The 19,113-nt window shown below is 41.9% G+C and overlaps 1 protein-coding gene across 1 annotated transcript in view; it reads left to right on the plus strand.

Annotated features, from left to right (window-relative positions):
• Positions 1-19,113, plus strand: part of LRCH3 (leucine rich repeats and calponin homology domain containing 3) — a 116,485-nt gene that overhangs the window by 28,188 nt on the left and 69,184 nt on the right. Inside the window, exons 2-5 of the mRNA XM_063131753.1 lie at positions 7,911-8,055; positions 13,353-13,479; positions 16,797-16,902; positions 17,064-17,200. Of these exons, the coding sequence (XP_062987823.1) occupies positions 7,911-8,055; positions 13,353-13,479; positions 16,797-16,902; positions 17,064-17,200 (515 nt within the window). The remainder of the gene's footprint in view (positions 1-7,910; positions 8,056-13,352; positions 13,480-16,796; positions 16,903-17,063; positions 17,201-19,113) is intronic.

A 19,113-nucleotide genomic window follows, 5' to 3' on the forward strand; every position in this document is an offset into this window, starting at 1 on the left:
CAAATACATAATGTTAAATATGCTAAACCTCGCTGAAGGTGGAAAAAATCCCCCCCCCATATTCCTCTTTGTGCTCATTAGCAGAGTAGGCGGATGACGTTGTGTTGCGAAGGCCCATCGGATACATGCCAGGAGCTGGTAGGAAGAATAAGGGAGCAACAAACCATAGTTAGTTGCAGAGGTCCTGATCATCTGTTGGACGTAACGTGGGTTAGCAAGTGAACAGCTAACTCACCGTAGCTTATTTTCAGGGTAGCTTATTATGATGGGCAAACTGGCCCTTTGTGACTGAGTTCGGACAATTGGGGCGGAGGAAGAAGCCATCATAACGTCTCTCCCTTGCGTGCTGTGCACACAACTGCCATTTGCATTCCCCCTCCTGCAGCATGGATTGCTACGTTTTCCGAACCCAGCATGTGGTGCTCGGGGGTGTGGGGGTGTGGGGTTCACACCTACCCTACAACCCCCAATGTGTAGTAGAGGTTGTAGGGTGGGTATGAAGCCGCAAACTCCCTGCGCCATGTTTGGATGTCATGGCAACAGCGCTGCAGAGCGAGAAATAATGCAAATGGCAGTTGTGTGTGCAGCATTGGGTGGGAGGAGAGAAGCCATTATGGCTTCTTCCCCCACTGTGATCACCAAACTCACCCTGTGTTTCAAGCAGTTGAGAGTATTAGTGTGGCACTATTTAGTGAGTGCATAACAGAGTTGGAACTCGATGTAATGTGAAAGGATCAAAACAGTATTAAACCACACTGGTGCTCTCTCCTGTAATTAGCCCTGTCTTGTGAAATTCATGTGTGGATAGAATATTGCTCCCAGTAATAAGCTTAAAGGAAAGTGTGCGAAATACCCTTGATCCTACAGTCAGCATGAAATTAGTAATGGGCTGGTAGAAACAGGCCAATCAATGGGCCCTCATGTTCAGAGCCAAATGGAGGTAAACAGAACCTTGTGTTTAGAGGGTTTGACCCAATCCTCCACAGTCATTATTCATATATATTAAAACAAGTAGAATTAAGATGCAGGTGGCTCCGTGTAGGACTGAACCCTGTTTTTTTCTATCAAATTACATCCATCCATAATTCATATCAAAACATGCTTGAATTTATACCAAAAAATGGGATTAAACATGTACTGTTAATGAAGAAGTGATTGGGTTGCTATGTGGGAAGAATCTTATGAGTTGACAATTGCTGTGAATTTAATGAAATACAATTTGCTTTCTGCTGGAGCAAAAGAAATTAGAAGCCTATTAAAAATAGCTGTTTCCATATAAGGACCACTGTTCATGCTTGCTTGCTGCTGTGACAGCAATCAGAACAACCATACAGCTTCACAGAGTCCCTCATTTTGCTTACTTTAACAAGCAGGGATCTATTACCCTATTTCTTCGATTCTAAGACGCACTTTTTTCCCTATATAAACATCTCTAAAAATGGGGTGTGTCTTAGAATCGCGGGTGTGTCTTAGGGTGTTTTTTTTCCTGTTGGTGGTACTGAAATTAGTGTGCGTCTTACAATCGATGGCGTCTTAACAATCGAAGAAATACGGTATTCGTTATTTCCAGGGATCATTTGGGAAGCTTCCCTGTTCTGATCTGTGATATTACTATAGACCACTTGGCATGTTACTCTAAACGCCCATTGCAGTTTTAAACTATTGTTTTGCTTCAGATTATTATTATTATCATTATTATTATTATTATTATTATTATTATTATTATTTATTACATTTTTGTACCGCCCCATAGCCGAAGCTCTCTGGGTGGTTTACAAAACTGTGTGCAGTGTGTGACTTGGGTGCAGTTCTGAAACAATACATAGTCATGAGTAATACTGCTTAGTCAGGCTTTTACTGTACAATCCTTGAGGTTCCCATTAGTAAGAAAGGATATGAGGCCGCAGAAAAACTGTACAAAGATGACGAAAACAAGTAAAGACATTACAACACTGTGTTGCACAGCTTCAAAATTGCTTGGAATGTTATTGTACTGACGGAGTTAAAGTTGCAATGATAAGCACCCTACCAGGATTTAAATCAAATTGAATGCACCATAAAAATGCACTACGCAATCCATAATGTCTTTTTTTTAAAAAAAAAAAACAAAAAAACTTAAATTTAAATCAATTTAAATAAATAATAAATTTAAAATCTAATAACAAATTTTGTTTAATATGATCAGGCCTTGAGATTGTATGTGTATGTGGTGTGAAGGAGACAGGAGCAGGCAAAGGGAATATCAGGGTCTGCTCTAGTTACCCCCTGCCCCACCCCAGGGCTAACTGACATCAACTGCCCTATGGGAAGGAGCATCAGATGCCGGTTTTTGTTCAGTTTTGATATTGGTTGTACTTTATAAACATTGTAAGCTACTTTGAGGACTTTAGTTTGAAAGCAGCATATAAATCTTCGAAATGAATTGATAACTGGCAAATAGAGGGAGAAAACGTGGAGACAGTGACAGACTTTGTATTTCTGGGCGCAAAGATTACTGCAGACGCTGACGGCAGCCAGGAAATCAGAAGACGTTTACTTCTTGGGAGGAGAGCAATGACAAATCTTGATAAAATAGTTAAGAGCAGAGACACCACACTGACAACAAAGGTCCGCATAGTTAAAGCAATGGTATTCCCCGTAGTAACCTATGGCTGCGAGAGCTGGACCATAAGAAAAGCTGAGCGAAGGAAGAGAGATGCTTTTGAACTGTGGTGTTGGAGGAAAATTCTGAGAGTGCCTTGGACTGCAAGAAGATCAAAGCAGTCCATACTCCAGGAAATAAAGCCAGACTGCTCACTTGAGGGAATGGTTGGTGTTAAAGGCAAAACTGAAGTACTTTGGCCACATAATGAGAAGACAGGATACCCTGGAGAAGAGGCTGATGCTAGGGAAAGTGGAAGGCAAAAGGAAGAGGGCAAGATGGATGGATGATATTCTGGAGGTGACCGACTCGACCTTGAGGGAGCTGGGGGTGGCAACGGCCGACAGAAAGCTCTGGCGTGGGCTGGTCCATGAAGTCACGAAGAGTCGGAAGCGACTGAACGGATAAACAACAACAAAAAGGGTACATAGGCAGTGTCCAGTATTGCATTTTCAAACTTGTTTACAAAATCATCAGTCTAATGTTTATTTGTTACATTTCTATCCCACGCTTGCTCCAAGGAGTGCAAAGCAGCCTATATGAACCTCTTCCTCTCCATTTTATCCTTACAACAACTGGGTGGCCCAGAGTCACCCAGTGAAGTTCGTGGCTGAGTGGGGAGGAGACCCTGGAACTCCTGAGCCCCAGTCCAAAACTTTAACCACTACACCACACATGGTACTTTACATTTTAAATAATGATAGGCCTATGTATCAGTCTAAATGTTGATAGTGTGGGAAATAATATCCCTCTATAAGTACATCTATATTATCACTAGATCATAGCAGTTGCTGGGCCCTGACTCAAATTGTGCTTTATTTTGTGTGGGTTGGGTTTTTTTTTACCTTTAAAATTCTTTCCATGTATAACTTGGTGAAGTCTTCTACACTGAACCACAGCCCACTTTTTTATTTATTACATTTCTACCGTATTTCTTCGATTCTAAGACACACTTCCCCCCCCCCATATAAACATCTCTAAAACGGGGGGCGTCTTAGAATCGCGGGTGCGTTTATTATTTCTTAGAATCAAAGCTTTTTTTCTGTTGGTGGTACTGAAATTAGTGTGCGTCTTACAATCGATGGCGCCTTACAATCAGAGAAATACGGGGTATATTGTCCAGTAACCAAAGTTTTACATGCAGAATGTCCCAGATTCAATCCCCAGTATCCCCAGGTAGGGCTAGAAAGAATCCTGCTTCCAGACAGTGTTGACAGTATTGGGCTAGATGATAAAGCAGCTTTTGATGTTCTTTTGTAACTTAGTTGATTTTCCATTACCCTTTGCTATTCACAATTTGCCCTGTTCATCCTTGCAGCAATTGCGTGCAGCAGGTCATTTCCCCGATTTTATAGATGGGAAATTGTGGAGTGGCAGGGAGGGAGTTTAACAAAGCCAATGATCACAGTAGTTACAGTCTTCAGCACATTCAACAGAGCTGCTCTTTGAACTTCTCTTTCATGTGCAACCTTAGTTACTTAAGGGAGAGGCAATTTCTTTAATCTCAGCAGCCAGGCTACCCTGCTCTTCAGACACTGGTCTGGTGCTAGAAATATTTTCCTGCACAGAGACTCGGCATGACATAGTGATATAACATAAAAGTGTGAAATTCTTTCTCACATTAGTGAAAATGATTTTCTTTTATGATGTTAGATAAGTGATTTTCCACAATTAGATTAAAATTTTGGAGACTACCGCATGATTATTTATTTATTTATTTATTACATTTTTATACCGCCCAATAGCCAAAGCTCTCTGGGCGGTTCACAAAAGTTAAAACCATAATAAAACCACCAACAGGTTAAAAGCACAAATACAAAATACAGTATAAAAAGCACGACCAGGATAAAACCACGCAACAAAATTGATATAAGATTAAAATACAGAGTTAGAACAGTAAAATTTAACTTTAAGTTAAAATTAAGTGTTAAAATACTGAGAGAATAAAAAGGTCTTCAGGCGGACCTCTCTGGGGAGCTCATTCCACAACCAGGGTGCCACAGCGGAGTAAGCCCTCCTCCTAGTAGCCACCTGCCTCATTTCCTTTGGCAGGGGCTCATGGAGAAGGGCCCCTGTAGATGATCTTAAGGTCCGGGCAGGTACATATGGGAGGAGGCATTCCTTCAAATAACCTGGCCCCAAACCGTTTAGGGCTTTAAATGTCAATACCAACACTTTGAATCAGGGCCGGACCTGGACTGGCAGCCAATGAAGCTGGAAAAGGACTGGCGTAATGTGATCTCACCGGCCAGTCCCTGTTAGTAACCGGGCTGCCCTGTTTTGTACCAGCTGAAGCTTCCGGACCTTTTTCAAAGGCAGCCCCACGTATAATGCATTGCAGTAATCCACTTCGTTGGCGCTAGGTTCACTCCTTGGTTCTACTAATTGGCCATTCCTGAATTAGGTGAAATGGGACCCTTTGACCTCTCATATGGTTTAATTTGTTTTTAGCTGTGTATATTTACTGTTTTATACTGTATGCTTTTATCTGTACGCCGCCCTGAGGTCTTAATAATATAGGGTGGGATATAAATGTTTTAATAAATTATATTTGTCCCAGATAAAAAGTATGGATTGTTCTTGCAGTGGAAATGTGATTTTTGCTTCGAGTTCTATCATAGCACTGTACCATGGGCTATTGGCAGGTTTCTTTCTGAGTGTACAGTCTTATTGTAATAGGGCATAATAAAACCGTATTAATTCTTATGCTCTGTATTGTTGTTTTAAATTGCTTGGTTGTCCATCTACATGGTGGGAGTTCTTTGCTGAGAGTTGCACTTCACAGAGCAGGAAAACAATTTCAAATGCATGGGCTTACGTATTATCTCTGTCAATGTATATTTGATTTAACAAGCAGTAGATGAATGAGTAAAACACTTCATCTGAACTTCCCAGTGATAGCCTTCAATTAGCAATCAGAGTAATATCCACAACTGGATATTAAGCTGGGAATGAAGAGAGTTCAATATTCCTTCTTAAGGGTAGCTTTGTGGGCAGGAGAAATTGTATTGTTTCACAGGGGGAGTTAAACCTTGTTTTAAAATAAAGTTATGTCAAAAAAATATTTTTACCTCGGTCAGCAAGGAGGAAGCCGTGAGATCATCCTACCCTCCTGTTTCAGGAAATCCTCCAGGCATTGAACCAGGCAGCATTTATTACAAGAGACTTTGTTTAAATGCTTGCAACACAGAAGAGGGAAAACATGAAGTCAGATAAATGTTTCCCAGATTGACCCTGAGACTCACTAAGTTCAGAGTTGGAAAACAGATATTTCTTCCCGTTTCACTGACATATCATGTTCCCTGAGTTTAGGATACAAACAAGAGCTGCTATACAGGTTCGTCCAAGGGCTCGTTCGTACTCAGTGGTGTTTAGTTTTTTTATTTTTGAAAGCAGACACTTGCAAAAGGTATTTGAGATATGTTACAAGTGCTTAATTTTTAAAAGGATTCCCATGCAACATAGGGGGGTGCTGTTCAATAGAAAGGAGGCAAAAACACTCTTAGCTACATTAACTAGTTGAACAGATTTGGGATACAGATGTAGTCAACAAGTGGTGGAACATCAGGCACTTTTTTAGTGTAATATTACTACCATTATTGCTATTATTATTGCAATTATTATGTCATCAATGTACATTGTGCTTTACACAGTTTCATAACCAAAAATAGACAGGTCCCTGCTTGCACGGAGCTCATAATCTAGATTAGACAATGGAACAGACAGCAGAATGTTGGGCAGAAGGACAAAAGTAGCAAGAGACAGAGGAGAAATTGAGTATCATCTATCTAATGTCTGTACTTCACAATTTTCCCTATAAAATTAGGATGCTTTTGTAGAAACATGAAGAGCATCACAATGTAAGGTTGTTGGTTTTTTTTTTTTCATAGAATGGTATTGTAAAGGTGACGGCATTAAACAACCATTAAACTTAATAATATTCCCAGTTACCCTTTGGTTAAATCATGGTGGGTATGTGCATTTTCTTTAAACCAAGGTTTTAATTTTTATTTATTTATTTATTTATTACATTTCTATACCGCCCAATAGCCGGAGCTCTCTGGGCGGTTCACAAAAATTACAGTTATATTAACTGTAACTTTAAAATAATTGGTTTAGAATGATATCTGAATGCATATACTGAAGTCGTCTGCACTCATATTTTCCTCTTTTTCTTTGGCCCAATCTACACCAAACAGGATATACCACTATGAAAGCGGTATATAGTATGTGTCTACGAGCCCCAACGGTTGTCAGTGTACTTCAATACTGCTATAAAGCAGTAGTGTGGCTCCTGCCTTTTATATTCCCCTTTAATGCTGCTTTCATAGTGTAATATCCTGCTTGGTGTAAATTAGGCCCCTTTCCCCCGCTTGATATTCCCTCCACAGGCTCTCTCCGTTTATCTCCTGCCCCCTTTTTTGGCATGCTTATATTCACTTATGTTGTAGATTTTGGGGAATGAATAATTCTGATTCCTGAACATCAGTCATGACCATCCATTCCAAACCAAATATTTCAGCATGAGCATCACTTCCATTTCAGAGCAGCTGTTCTCTCACCTTTATATAGAAAATTACACGGCGGGGAAAACTTGGCACTTTTTTAAGTAGGAACATTGAAAATGGCAGAGGTATGCCAAAGAACCTACACAGGTGCTGCATGTAAACATAATTCCAAACTCCTTTTCTAAGGCTTTCCCCCCCTTTGATAACTGTTGGACCCCTTTGTTTCCTTCATGCTGCTGTGCTCGGAACGGGCTCCCTCACCCACCCCAGGAGGTAGAGAATGCCCATTGCTATGTTCAGGTTGCTGAAGTGGGGCACCTCCCATTTTTCATGGTGTTTCTTCTTTTAAGTAGGAAACCTCAGTGAGCGATGTGGGCTGCTGCAAAAGGGGGTGCAGCGATGTGTATTCGAAGTCCGCGCATGTGTGAACTGTCACATTTCTTTTTGTCTTGCGATTCTCTCAAATTCTTCTTCTTGCAACCCTCCATCCCCAAATGCAAGATTCATTTTTAATTGTTTTTAAAAACTGCTAGCTAAGTCTCGTTCTGAAAAAGCAGAACAAGCTTGTTAGATTTTGAAGGGTTTAGCAACTAGATAGTCTGACTCTGTATTGAATGACTTTTCACTTTTCCTGTCTCTGTTGGATGGCATTTACAAAATACCTCATTGAGCCACAAACATCCTATTTGTACTCCATTCTGCAATGAAGTCATTCACTTCCACTTTGTTTAGTATCTCATTCTTTGTTGCTTCTCTTTTAGATTTATCACGGAACAGACTCTCGGAGCTGCCTGCAGAAGCTTGTCTCTTCGTTTCCCTTGAGAGCCTTAATTTGTACCAGAATTGCATTCGCTATATTCCAGAAGCCATTCTGAACTTACAGTCATTAACATTTCTGAATATCAGGTAAATATGACGCAATAGTAGTACCATCCTACGTTATGCGACTCTTGACTTGTCACTTTGGGGAGGGTTACACCAAGCGAAAGCCCAAGACTCCGAGGAGATAGGGGAAAGTGTTTGTGGAAAAGACAAGCAATGCTTCACATTTCTAGAATTCAGGGCTCATTTTCAGGAGTTAAACTCAAATAAAAACATTGGCTCTGATTCAAAGAGTCCTGCAAGCGTGCCAGGACTCTCCAGATTTCCTGTTCTGACAGCAGCTCTTTGTACAGCGTTAGAGGCCTGTGTAGAGGATTGACCTTTAGGGCCATCTTTTTTGTGAGGGGCTGCAGCTTGGGGGGCAGGATATGGTGGGCAGGTGATAGAGTCAGAGAATTCCCCTTGGGTGTCTCTGTAATACTGGTTTTGTGCTAAAGACGTTCCTGCACGATATGCACAATTGTGTTCTAGTAAAAAAATCCTCTACTGACTTGGTGGTAATGTGCTGTATTTTTATTGATAGTGTGCTCTGTCCTGCCCTGTATTATTTCAAAAAGTGCTTTAAGATGTTTGTATAGCTCAGCTAATATCAACAATGTAAAAATAAGTAATAGAGTTTGCTTTGGCACTATCCCCTGACCAGTTCAGTTGTGCCTAGCTTCCTTTGTTTTTTTTTACAGTGACTTAAAAGTAAAAAAGGATGTGAGTCAGAGGACAACTTCCTATTGTGCATTTCAAAATATTTCTTATGTGCTGCCCATTGACACAGGGCAATCAACTGCTTGAAGAGAGAGGATTTTGCAGTGGAAAGTTTAGATTCCTTTCATTAAAAAGAACAATATTCTCTTTTGGCGGACTTGAGAATTTAGCTGTGTTCCTTCGGTGGAGGAGGGCAGCTTGGGGTGAGAAATACTTCCCATTAACTCCAGTTGGGGATCCACTTCCCCCCACCCCATGCCTCCTTCCTCCCACCCACTGAAAAAGGGATTTCCCCCCCCCCCCCATTCCAGGTCAAGGACCCATCTCGCGCTTTGCATTTAAAAGGCAAACCACGAGAAGGATCATTGACCCGAACAGGGGGAAAATGCTTTTGGGGGGCGGAACAGGGTGGGAGCAGTTGCTGAATTGGGGGGCACTTGGGGTGTTCTTTCATCCCAGCATGATTGGGGAACCTTTCAGTAAGTGGATATTTAAGGCGGGGGAATGGAGAATGGGTCTTAAACATCCCCTTACTGAAGGGTTTCCCATTTGTGCGGGGGTAGGTCAGCATCCTATGGCATCCCCCAATTGAGTAACTGCAGCCGAAACTCTCCCCACGGCCTGAGTTTGATCCCAGTGGAAACTGGTTCTCAGGCAGCCAGCTCAGGTCGACTCAGCCTTCCATCCTTCCGAGGTCGGTAAAATGAGTACCCAGCTAGCTGGGGGAAAGGTGGCCGCAACTGGGGAAGCCAATGGCAAACCACCCCGCTACGAAGTCTGCCAAGAAAACGTCAGCGAAAGCAGGCGTCCCTCTAGGAGTCAGCAATGACTCAAGTGCTTGCATGAGAAGTTCCTTTCCTTTTTTCCTGGGAAAAATAGCTTTCAGGCAACATACTAACCCATCACAGATTGCTCTGAAAAATAAACCATCATGGGTTAGCATGTCGTCTGAACCCAGTCTATGTGGCAACTCTTTTTTCATGGAAGTTGCTTCATTGTTGTGTGTTACCATTTGAAGTTCTTGTTATGCAATTTGAGGTTTGCAGCCTGTTGGATTTCTTTGTAGCAGTTCGTTCTAGAACTGGGGAATTTCCTCCCACTGGAATCTACAAAAGCATTTTGAATAGTTCTGCTTTCAGAATGAGTGGGAGGAGCAACCTACTCCAGGATGCCCCCCCCCTTTCCACCGAGAAGAACAAACCTTCACAGAACTGCTTCTTTTTCCAGCACTTGAAAAAGAGAGCTGTAATCACTAGCCTTCCAGTTGCATCTGCTTAGTATAATTACTTGTAAAGTTAAATCAAGGAATTTTATCATGCCTCATTCACCCAGTTCTCATTTTTCCTTTCATGTTGGTATACCTGTATTCTACCACAGTTTTCTGAGGCCAACTAGTTGCGAACTTTATGTGAGGATTTTACATTTCTCTCTTGTTGTTGTTGTTCTTACGGTTTTCTTCAGGTTCACTGTTGGGTGCATTTATGTGATATTTAGCGTTAAGTTAAATTAATGCTAGAATATCCAGTAGTAGTTGGCTGTATTTTCCCTTTTAGATGCTTACTGTCTAGGGTCTTCTGTCTGCCAGCTTTCACTCACATGGTTCCCTCTTTATGGAAGAGCGTACAACACAGATGAACACACATACAAGCATGCAGACAGACATTAGATGGTACAGATAAAACTTGGTTAGTTTGTCCAGAGGGCTTCATCTCAAAGAAGGAAGATGAGACAAATATTAGCTAGATCTTACTAACTTGCATATAGTAATATCACATAAATCACTTTCTATGTTACAGAAACTTTTTCTTAAATTTTCTGTAATAAAAGAGGGGTATGTCTGTCCAAGATCATGAAACCTAGACAACTAAAACATGACATGCATACTTTGGGGACCCCTGGGGTGGGTACATAAGGGTTATTTGGCTTTTAAAACACATTAATTAATTTTAATACATTTAAATGTATCCATCTGTTCGAAGTCTGCAGTATCATCTTTAGTCACTAGGTAGCAGACATTCTTAACCAGCATATAGCTTTGCAGTTGACACTGTTTGAAGCCAGTGGGGAGTATCCCAAAGGTCAGAATTATATTACTACCCGCTTTGGGAAATAGAATGAACAGACCCTTCCCTCGGGGGGCTATATGGGTGCGCCATGGTAGAGGCTGTGCTTAGGGGTGCCAGCGGGGATGGCTTTTTTTTTAAATATAATTTTATTAAACACTAAATAAAATACAGCAACATAACATCACATACATAAACTAGTCATAATACATAACAAATTACTTGATTATTTGACTGTAAACATATATTTTTATCCATAAACGTAATCAAAAAAGAAAACATAGTGCTCCCCCTGCCCTTCGGGATCATTCCTGATTCCAAAACCTTAAAACCTCTTCTGGAGGCGGTTTCCCACTTCCTTTAGATAACACATATACCAGGAACTGTCTCCAAATCCCCTCAAATTCATTCGATTTTGCTATACCTCTTCTTACTTTAATATTACATGTCAATTTATCATTAATAGCAGTAGGGGATGGCTTTTTTTAGATGGTGTGGGCACAATGTGTGATATCTCGTAACTTGGCTTGAAGCTTTTGTTGTATAAAAACCAAGGGCCATGTGAAGCCAGGTCCTTTCATTGGTAGTTAATAAAATGTCTCAAACTTGCTTTTTGATTCGTCAGGGACCAAATGTGTAGCTCTTGTTTACCTCTGGCAGACAATTAAACAATTGATGTAGAAACAATCAGTCAACCAGTTGGTGTAGACTCATCTACTTCACACAGCGCATAGTTAAATTATGGAATTCACTACCATGAGATGTAGTGATGGCCTCCAATTTGGATGGCTTTAAAAGGCTACTAGCCCTGATGGTTACGTGCTACTTCCAGTATCCGAGGCAGTAAGCCTGTGTGCACCAGTTGCTGGGGAACATGGGTGGGAGGGTGCTGTGGCACTGTGTCCTGCTGGTCCCTGGTCGACAGCTGTTTGGACGCTTTGTGAACAGAGTGCTGGACTAGATGGACCTTCAGTCTGATCCAGCATCAGGGCTCTTCTTATGTTCTTAGTGATTCCTCACTTCAGATTTCCAAATTCTGAATTCCTTGATTCCTATTCGCAGCTGGTTTTCAGTAACCTAAAATCAGTTGTAGTTATGCCAGCCTAAAGTCACTTGTAAATTCTGTCAATCTAAGACAATCGTCCCCAACTTGGTGCCCTCCAGATGTTTCAGATTTCAACTTTTTTATACTTTTGGTGGTTTTGAATTTTGTATATCTGTTTTTAACGTTCATTGTCTTTAACTTTTGTAAACCGCCCAGAAAGCTTCAGCTATAGGGCGGTATATAAATGTAAAATATTAAATAAACTCCCATCCGCTCCTGCCAGCATAGCTAGTGGTCAGGATTCCTAAGAGTTGTAGTCCCAAACACCGGGAGGGCACAGGGTTGGGGAAGGCCGTTCAAAGGTCACGTCAATAATAGATCAACTTTATAGTGTAAAGAGACCAGCATTAATATTAAACACAGATCCATATACAGCAGTTTGAAAGAAAGAATGCAGATGTTTTGACAGTAGAACATCTATCTTCTCAGGGACTATGAAGTGTTACTAATCTTTTTCTTGTAGGCTATGCACTTCAGGAAAAGCTCTCTAGAATTTTCTAATTTCCTAGAATAGTCTAACCATCAGATAGGAAGAAAGCAAAAGAAAGAAGTCTTTTTGCGGGCTTTTCCCAATGTTTTCCTTCCTCTCAATCTTTGATTGAATGGCATTGACAGAAGTCTGAAGCCGCCCCATTGCATAACTGCTTTTATGACACAGTAGTTTAGTTGTCTGAAATTATGTGGCAGATAAATTATCATAGATGCGAAATCTGTCTAGGGAGGAGAGCTGATGGCATGATAACCATGACTGCATACAAATGGTGTAGATGAGCCCTGAGTGTTAACTACACTTAGAAATGTAAAATTTACACAAATTGCAATTTGCACAAATGGTGTAACCTGGGATGCGGGAGGGCAAATTGCAGCCATTTAAAACACACCCACACACACTGAAATCTGCGTATCAGCTCAACTCACTACACAATTAGTTGATTCCTGCATTGACCAGGGGGTTGGACTCGATGGCCTTGTAGGCCCCTTCCAACTCCGCTATTCTATGATTCTATGACACGAGCAGAGGGAAATGGAACAGAATCTGCAGAGCTGAGCCAGAAAAAAATCTGTTGAGCTTCACCCCCCAAAGAGACCCCTCCGATATCCCTAGCCACAAGTTGCTCATCCCTGATGAAGAGGATGAGAAATCTTAACAATATTGCCCTTTACTCTTAATTATGATTTTAAAGAATCTGATGAGTGAATGAATAAATAATTGAACCTGGCCAAAACGGATAGCGGATCTCAATGGGTTTCCCTAACTGTTTGACAAGACTGGAAGTAACACACAGAAAAAGGGGGATCTGGCTGTCAAGCTGAGGTGCCCAAACTGACCTGGTTTTCTTTTGTTCTGACAGGATTATATTTTGATTTTTTTCTCATGTTGCACCTGAACTGGTAATGCTTCATCTCTCTTCTGATTACTTGTTGTTTTTGCTTTCTCTCCTCTTCCTGAAAAGCCGGAATCAGCTCTCAACATTGCCAGTTCACTTGTGCAACCTACCCTTGAAAGTGTTGATAGCAAGCAATAATAAGTTGGTCTCCCTACCTGAAGAAATAGGACATCTCAGGCACCTGATGGAGCTTGTAAGTATATAAGTATTTTCTAGTTTAGCATTTAATTCCTTAATTCAGTCAACCTTGCGGATTTAGAGTTTATAGATGAAGCACCAGCTTTTGTCCAACCTGATTAATACTAGACAGATGTCCTTTAGGATTCAGAGATGCAGCAATGGCGTATGAAGGGATGGCCACAAAGTACTGGCCATATGTTGAGTAATCAGGCTAAGAATTCCGCTGTAAATACCTTGATATAGTTGAAGTCATCCACACTCTGTGTGCCAGAACCCATTTATTTACACGACAGTGATGGCTGCAAAGGGAACAGGCTAAACGCTATTAATGTGCTTTACTTTTACAGCCCTGACATGCTGCTTTCTTCTAGCCTCCTAGAAATGAGTGGGATGGCTGCCAAATTCTTGTGGTTTTAGTTTAGGTTTATAGCCAGTTGCTAAAGTAAGTGCTGAATTTGTTTAAACAGTAAGGTGTTGACATACCAAGGAGAGGCACAAGTGATTTTTGATCATTCTTTCGTCACTCTTTTGGCATTAGAAATATGCAGGCTATCACTGTATTGTTGACTGATAATTTGTGTGCTTTATCATGTGTTACATTAAGGCAGTGGCTAAAATTAGATTGCCTGCCAAAGTTGAGGGTACCTCCCTGAATTGAAAGTTATCCTAATAATGACTATGCCTTGCCCCAAGTTAGTGATTAGGGGGTGTTTACTTCTGAGTGGCCACTGTTGTAGCATCTTTAGAAATCCCACCTCATCTACTTATGGCAGTGATTGTGGGATTGCATCTACTAGCCTGGATTGACTCAGTAAGAGACCTCTCTCTTTCTCTCTCTCCTTGTTAAAAATGACAACTTTGCATCTCTTCCAGTGCTTGAAAGATAAATTTGATACTTGGTGACATAAAATGCACTTAATCATAGAATCATAGAATCATAGAAAAGCAGAGTTGGAAGGGGCCTACAAGGCCATCGAGTCCAACCCCCTGTTCAATGCAAGGACCCACCCTAAAGCATCCCCGACAGATGGTTGTCCAGCTGCCTCTTGAATGTCTCTAGTGTGGGAGAGCCCACAACCTCCCTAGGTAACTGATTCCATTGTCGTACTGCTCTAACAGTCAGGAAGTTTTTCCTGATGTCCAGCCGGAATCTGGCTTCCTTTAACTTGAGCCCGTTATTCCGTGTCCTGCACTCTGGGAGGATCGAGAAGAGATCCTGGCCCTCCTCTGTGTGACCACCTTTTAAGTATTTGAAGAGTGCTCTCATGTCTCCCCTCCATCTCTTCTCCAGGCTAAACATGCCCAGTTCTTTCAGTCTCTCTTCATAGGGCTTTGTTTCCAGACCCCTGATCATCCTGGTTGCCCTCCTCTGTTTGCTCCAAGCTTATAGCTTGAGGAGAAGGGTCAGCTAAATGGTTGTACCTAGCCATTTGTTTGGTATTTATTATTTCAGTCTTCTGTAGTTGTATTGGTGCACTATTTTTAGGTGCATTTTGAAGATGGCCTTAGATAAATGTTGAGGTTTAATATTACAAAAATATAAACTGAGAGCATTACTTCTAAAAATGCATATTTGGGCTGTATAGTCTGCTTCAGAAGTATGTCACCAGTAAAGGATTAGCCATTTTGGTAGCAGCCTACTTGCTGGTTTTAATATGCATATGAGCAAAAGTAAATAAATGTATCCATTAACTCTGTAGTTCGCAATTTGCTTAGGCGAGCAGGTTGCTTGATCCAGAATCTTGTCAACTGGCAGGTTTTTCAAGCCATCTATCTTGGAAATGGAACTTGGCTCATAACTAATCTCTGAACTTCATGGCTTGGATAGAAACGTTGTTCCGCCAGCAGGTTGAAAATGGATTTCCTCTCCCCACCCCTACCCCAGTCTGCTCCATAGGGTTGGGGGAATTCCACAGACCAGATTTGGGGGCACGCAGGAAGCTGCAGAGAAGAGGAAATAATAGGGAAATCCTGTTGTGCAAGCGGAAGTCAGTGTGACATTGGATTCCAGCAATTATCCATGTTTAAATGAGGTGTAAATTGCTGTGCCTGTATCATAACGTTATATTTATAAATGAAACACTACCGCCAGTCAAAACTCAGGACTATACAGTATGTTATTTATTTATTTATTTGGTAAAATTATGAGCTGCCCTTCAGCACAAGCATCCCAGGGTGGCATGCGCTTAAAATCAATTCCTCTCAGGGAAGGTGCCTTTGCCTGATTTTCAAGAATCCCCCCACCCTCTTCCTCTCAGTCCCCAATACCACAGCCTACCCCATTCAGCAGCCTTCTATTTTGAGGGGCTGGAGCAGCTGCCAAGGGGAGGAGGTGCCGGGGGGAGGAGGGGTGGGAAAGTCCACTTACATCTATTTCTCTCCAGTAAAAGAAAAATACAAATATAAAGGAACATGAAAACTGTAGAAATGCAAAAGCAGCCTTTTTGGTGTTGATCAGTGCCAAATATGTCAGTTAAATGCTTTGTCACACGGCCAGCTTTAGTAAAAAAAAGCTACCAGGCCAGGTTTAAGGTTCTAGTACTTGTGTACAAAGCCCTAAACAACTTGGGACCAGGATACCTGAGAGAGCGCCTTCTCCCTTACCAACCTGCCCGGTCACTGAGGTCATCCGAGGGCCTGCTCCTGGTGGTTCCACATAGATCCATCCTCCGATTGGAATCCACCAGGGGCAGAGCCTTCAGCATGGTGGCCCCCCTCCTGTGGAATTCCCTGCCTCTGGAGGTCAGGCAGGCGCCGACCTTGTACTCCTTTCGGCGCCTCCAGAAAACATCTTTATTCCAAGAAGCCTTTCTTTAACATGCAGCCTTGGATTTCTGTTTTTGCTTCTTTTTAAATTTTGTTTTAACTGTTTTATTCTGTTTTTATTTTCATTTTACCTTGTACACCGCTCCGAAATTTTTCAATGGGGAGCGGTATATAAATATTCTAAAGAAAGAAAGAAAGAAAGAAAGAAAGAAAGAAAGAAAGAAAGAAAGACCAAACTCATAGTCAGACCATGGTCCTTCTAGCCCAGGAGGGTCTACTTTTAACTGGCAGTGGCAGCACCTCAAAGTCTCAGGCTGCAGTCTTTCACATCCCTGCTACCTAAGATCCTTTTAACTGGAGAGGTGCTGGGGATTGAAGTAGGATGTTACTGTTACATACCGTTGAGCTATTGACATTCTCCAAAGAGGAATGAGCCCCTACCTAGGTTGGACTTAAAGGTCATGACTTTTCATTTACAAGCCAAGGCTCTGAGCGAAGGAAATTGCTTCAACAAGGTGCAATGTGAAAAGCATTAAGGTTTCTGTTCGCTCCTCTGTTTTCCAGGATGTAAGCTGTAACGAAATACAGACAGTTCCATCACAGATTGGCAGTCTGGATTCTCTGCGGGACCTGAACCTCAGAAGAAATCACCTGGTACATTTACCTGAAGGTAAGAAATGCAGGGAAGAAGCTGTGTGCAACTGCTAGAATTTCTGGACACTTCCCAAAATCCACTACTTGTTACATAGGAATGCCTTGTTTCTCCTACAACGAGTTGACTACAACATATTTTTTTTATGTATGTGTCTGTGTGTGTCTCTACTCCTGCAGAGCTTGCAGAGCTGCCTTTGATTCGGTTAGATTTCTCCTGCAATAAAATCACAACAATCCCAGTTTGTTACCGGAACCTCAGGCACTTACAGACAATCACCCTAGATAACAACCCACTGCAGTCACCCCCTGCACAGGTAATGTATGATCAAATGTTAAAACACTAATCTTGACCACAATACATTTTCTCGAAACGTATCAGAGAAGTCCGGGAGTGGGAAACTTTTAATTTTAGCATAATTCAAGGCACCTGATGTTTTTGGATTATTTGATCATTGTTAAAAGGCTTCCCTTGATGTGCTCTTTGGAGACAAGCATAGAATTTATTCTGGAGAGTGGCCAATCCATAGGAACTACTTCTACTTACGCTGTTTAAACCTTAGAATTGGGTAACTAAAATGGCCAACCAGTTCTGGGCACCACACGTCAAGAAGGATGCGGACAAGCTGGAGGGGGTTCAGAGGAGGGCAATGAGGATGACCAGGGGTCTGGAAACAAAGCCCTGTGAAGAGAGACTGAAAGAACTGGGCATGTTTAGCCTGGAGAAGAGAAGATTGAGGGGAGACATGAGAGCACTCTTCAAAGACTTGAAAGGTTGTCACACAGAGGAGGGCCAGGATCTCTTCTCGATCCTCCCAGAGTGCAGGACACGGAATAATGGGTTCAAGTCACAGGAAGCCAGATTCTGGCTGTACATCAGGAAAAACCTCCTGACTGTTAGAGTAGTACGACAATGGAACCACTCATTTAGGGAGGTGGTGGGTTCTCCCACACTCGAGGCCTTCAAGAGGCAGCTGGACAGCTATCTGTCAGGGATGCTTTAGGGTGGATTCCTGCATTGAGCAGGGGGTTGGACTCAATGGCCTTAGAGGCCCCTTCCAACTCTACTATTCTGTTATTCATTTTGCTGCTACTGTGATCAAGAGGATATTGTATGCAGTGGATAGTGTGCACAAACCACTGCTGTCAAATGCATTCAGAAATGGCTGTGCACAAATACTTTTGCACCTGCAGTGTGTGAGGTGCTGAACAGAAGTGATGTCTCTGCAAAGAAAGTTAACAATTAAGAAAGATAGGGGGGAAAGCTAGAGGGGAGAGGACATGGCAAAGTTGAAAAAAGCAGCCAGGGATATGATTGTAACATACACAATGGGTTGTACCACATGATAAGGAAGGGAATTGACACCGTAGAAAGCTTACACTGTCTTCTGTTAGAGTGGAAGTCGCTGATCACATAGAAATAAAAGAAGCAAATGGCAGCAGTAGATTTCACCAGAAATTTCTTTAAAAGCAACCTGCAGTACTTTACCCCAGAAATTAGAAGCAAGCGTTCTCTTCAGCATGGGTAGTGACTGACAGCTTTCATGAGAACTCAGGCAATGTGTGTTCTGCGCTTCTGGCAGTGTGTCAAGCAACCAGAGAATGTGCTGTGGTACACAATTTAGCATGCTGGAAATGTCAGCTTTCATTTTTGAAAAAGAATGGTAAGTTTGAGAAATGTGCAGGAAATGCCGTGAAACTTTGGAAGCTGAAAAGCGAGTCGCAAATTAGGAGATGGTGTCTCAGTGCTCTTCATGGGCCATCTCTGAGAAGGAGCTAAGGCACTTTGACCCAGTTCGCACACAACAGTGGCAAATTGTGGATAAATTAACCCACAATTTGCCAGGGTTGATGTCGCTGCCATTTTGAATATGTGGCTCCATGACATGTGAATCCAAACAGTGCAGGTTAATCATGGGCTAAACAACCCACAGGTAACCTATAATTAGTTCTTAGGTTAACTGTGAGTTGTTAACCCACCCACCCCATTAACCCATAGTATCTGGATTCACACATCATGAGCAACCTCCAATCAGGCTGACCGGAGGTTGCATATTCAAAATCGTGATGGCACATGCTGGGTAGGCTGCAGCAAATTGTGGGTTTTATTTATTTTTATTTATTTATTTAAGGATTTTTATGCCGTCATTCAGCCAAAAAAGGCTCTCATGGCGGCTTACAAAAGTATTTCTTGACAGTCCCTGCCCACAGGCTTACAATCTAAAAGACA

The sequence above is a fragment of the Elgaria multicarinata genome, chromosome 8 (assembly GCF_023053635.1).
Source record: "Elgaria multicarinata webbii isolate HBS135686 ecotype San Diego chromosome 8, rElgMul1.1.pri, whole genome shotgun sequence".
Lineage (NCBI taxonomy): Eukaryota > Metazoa > Chordata > Lepidosauria > Squamata > Anguidae > Elgaria > Elgaria multicarinata.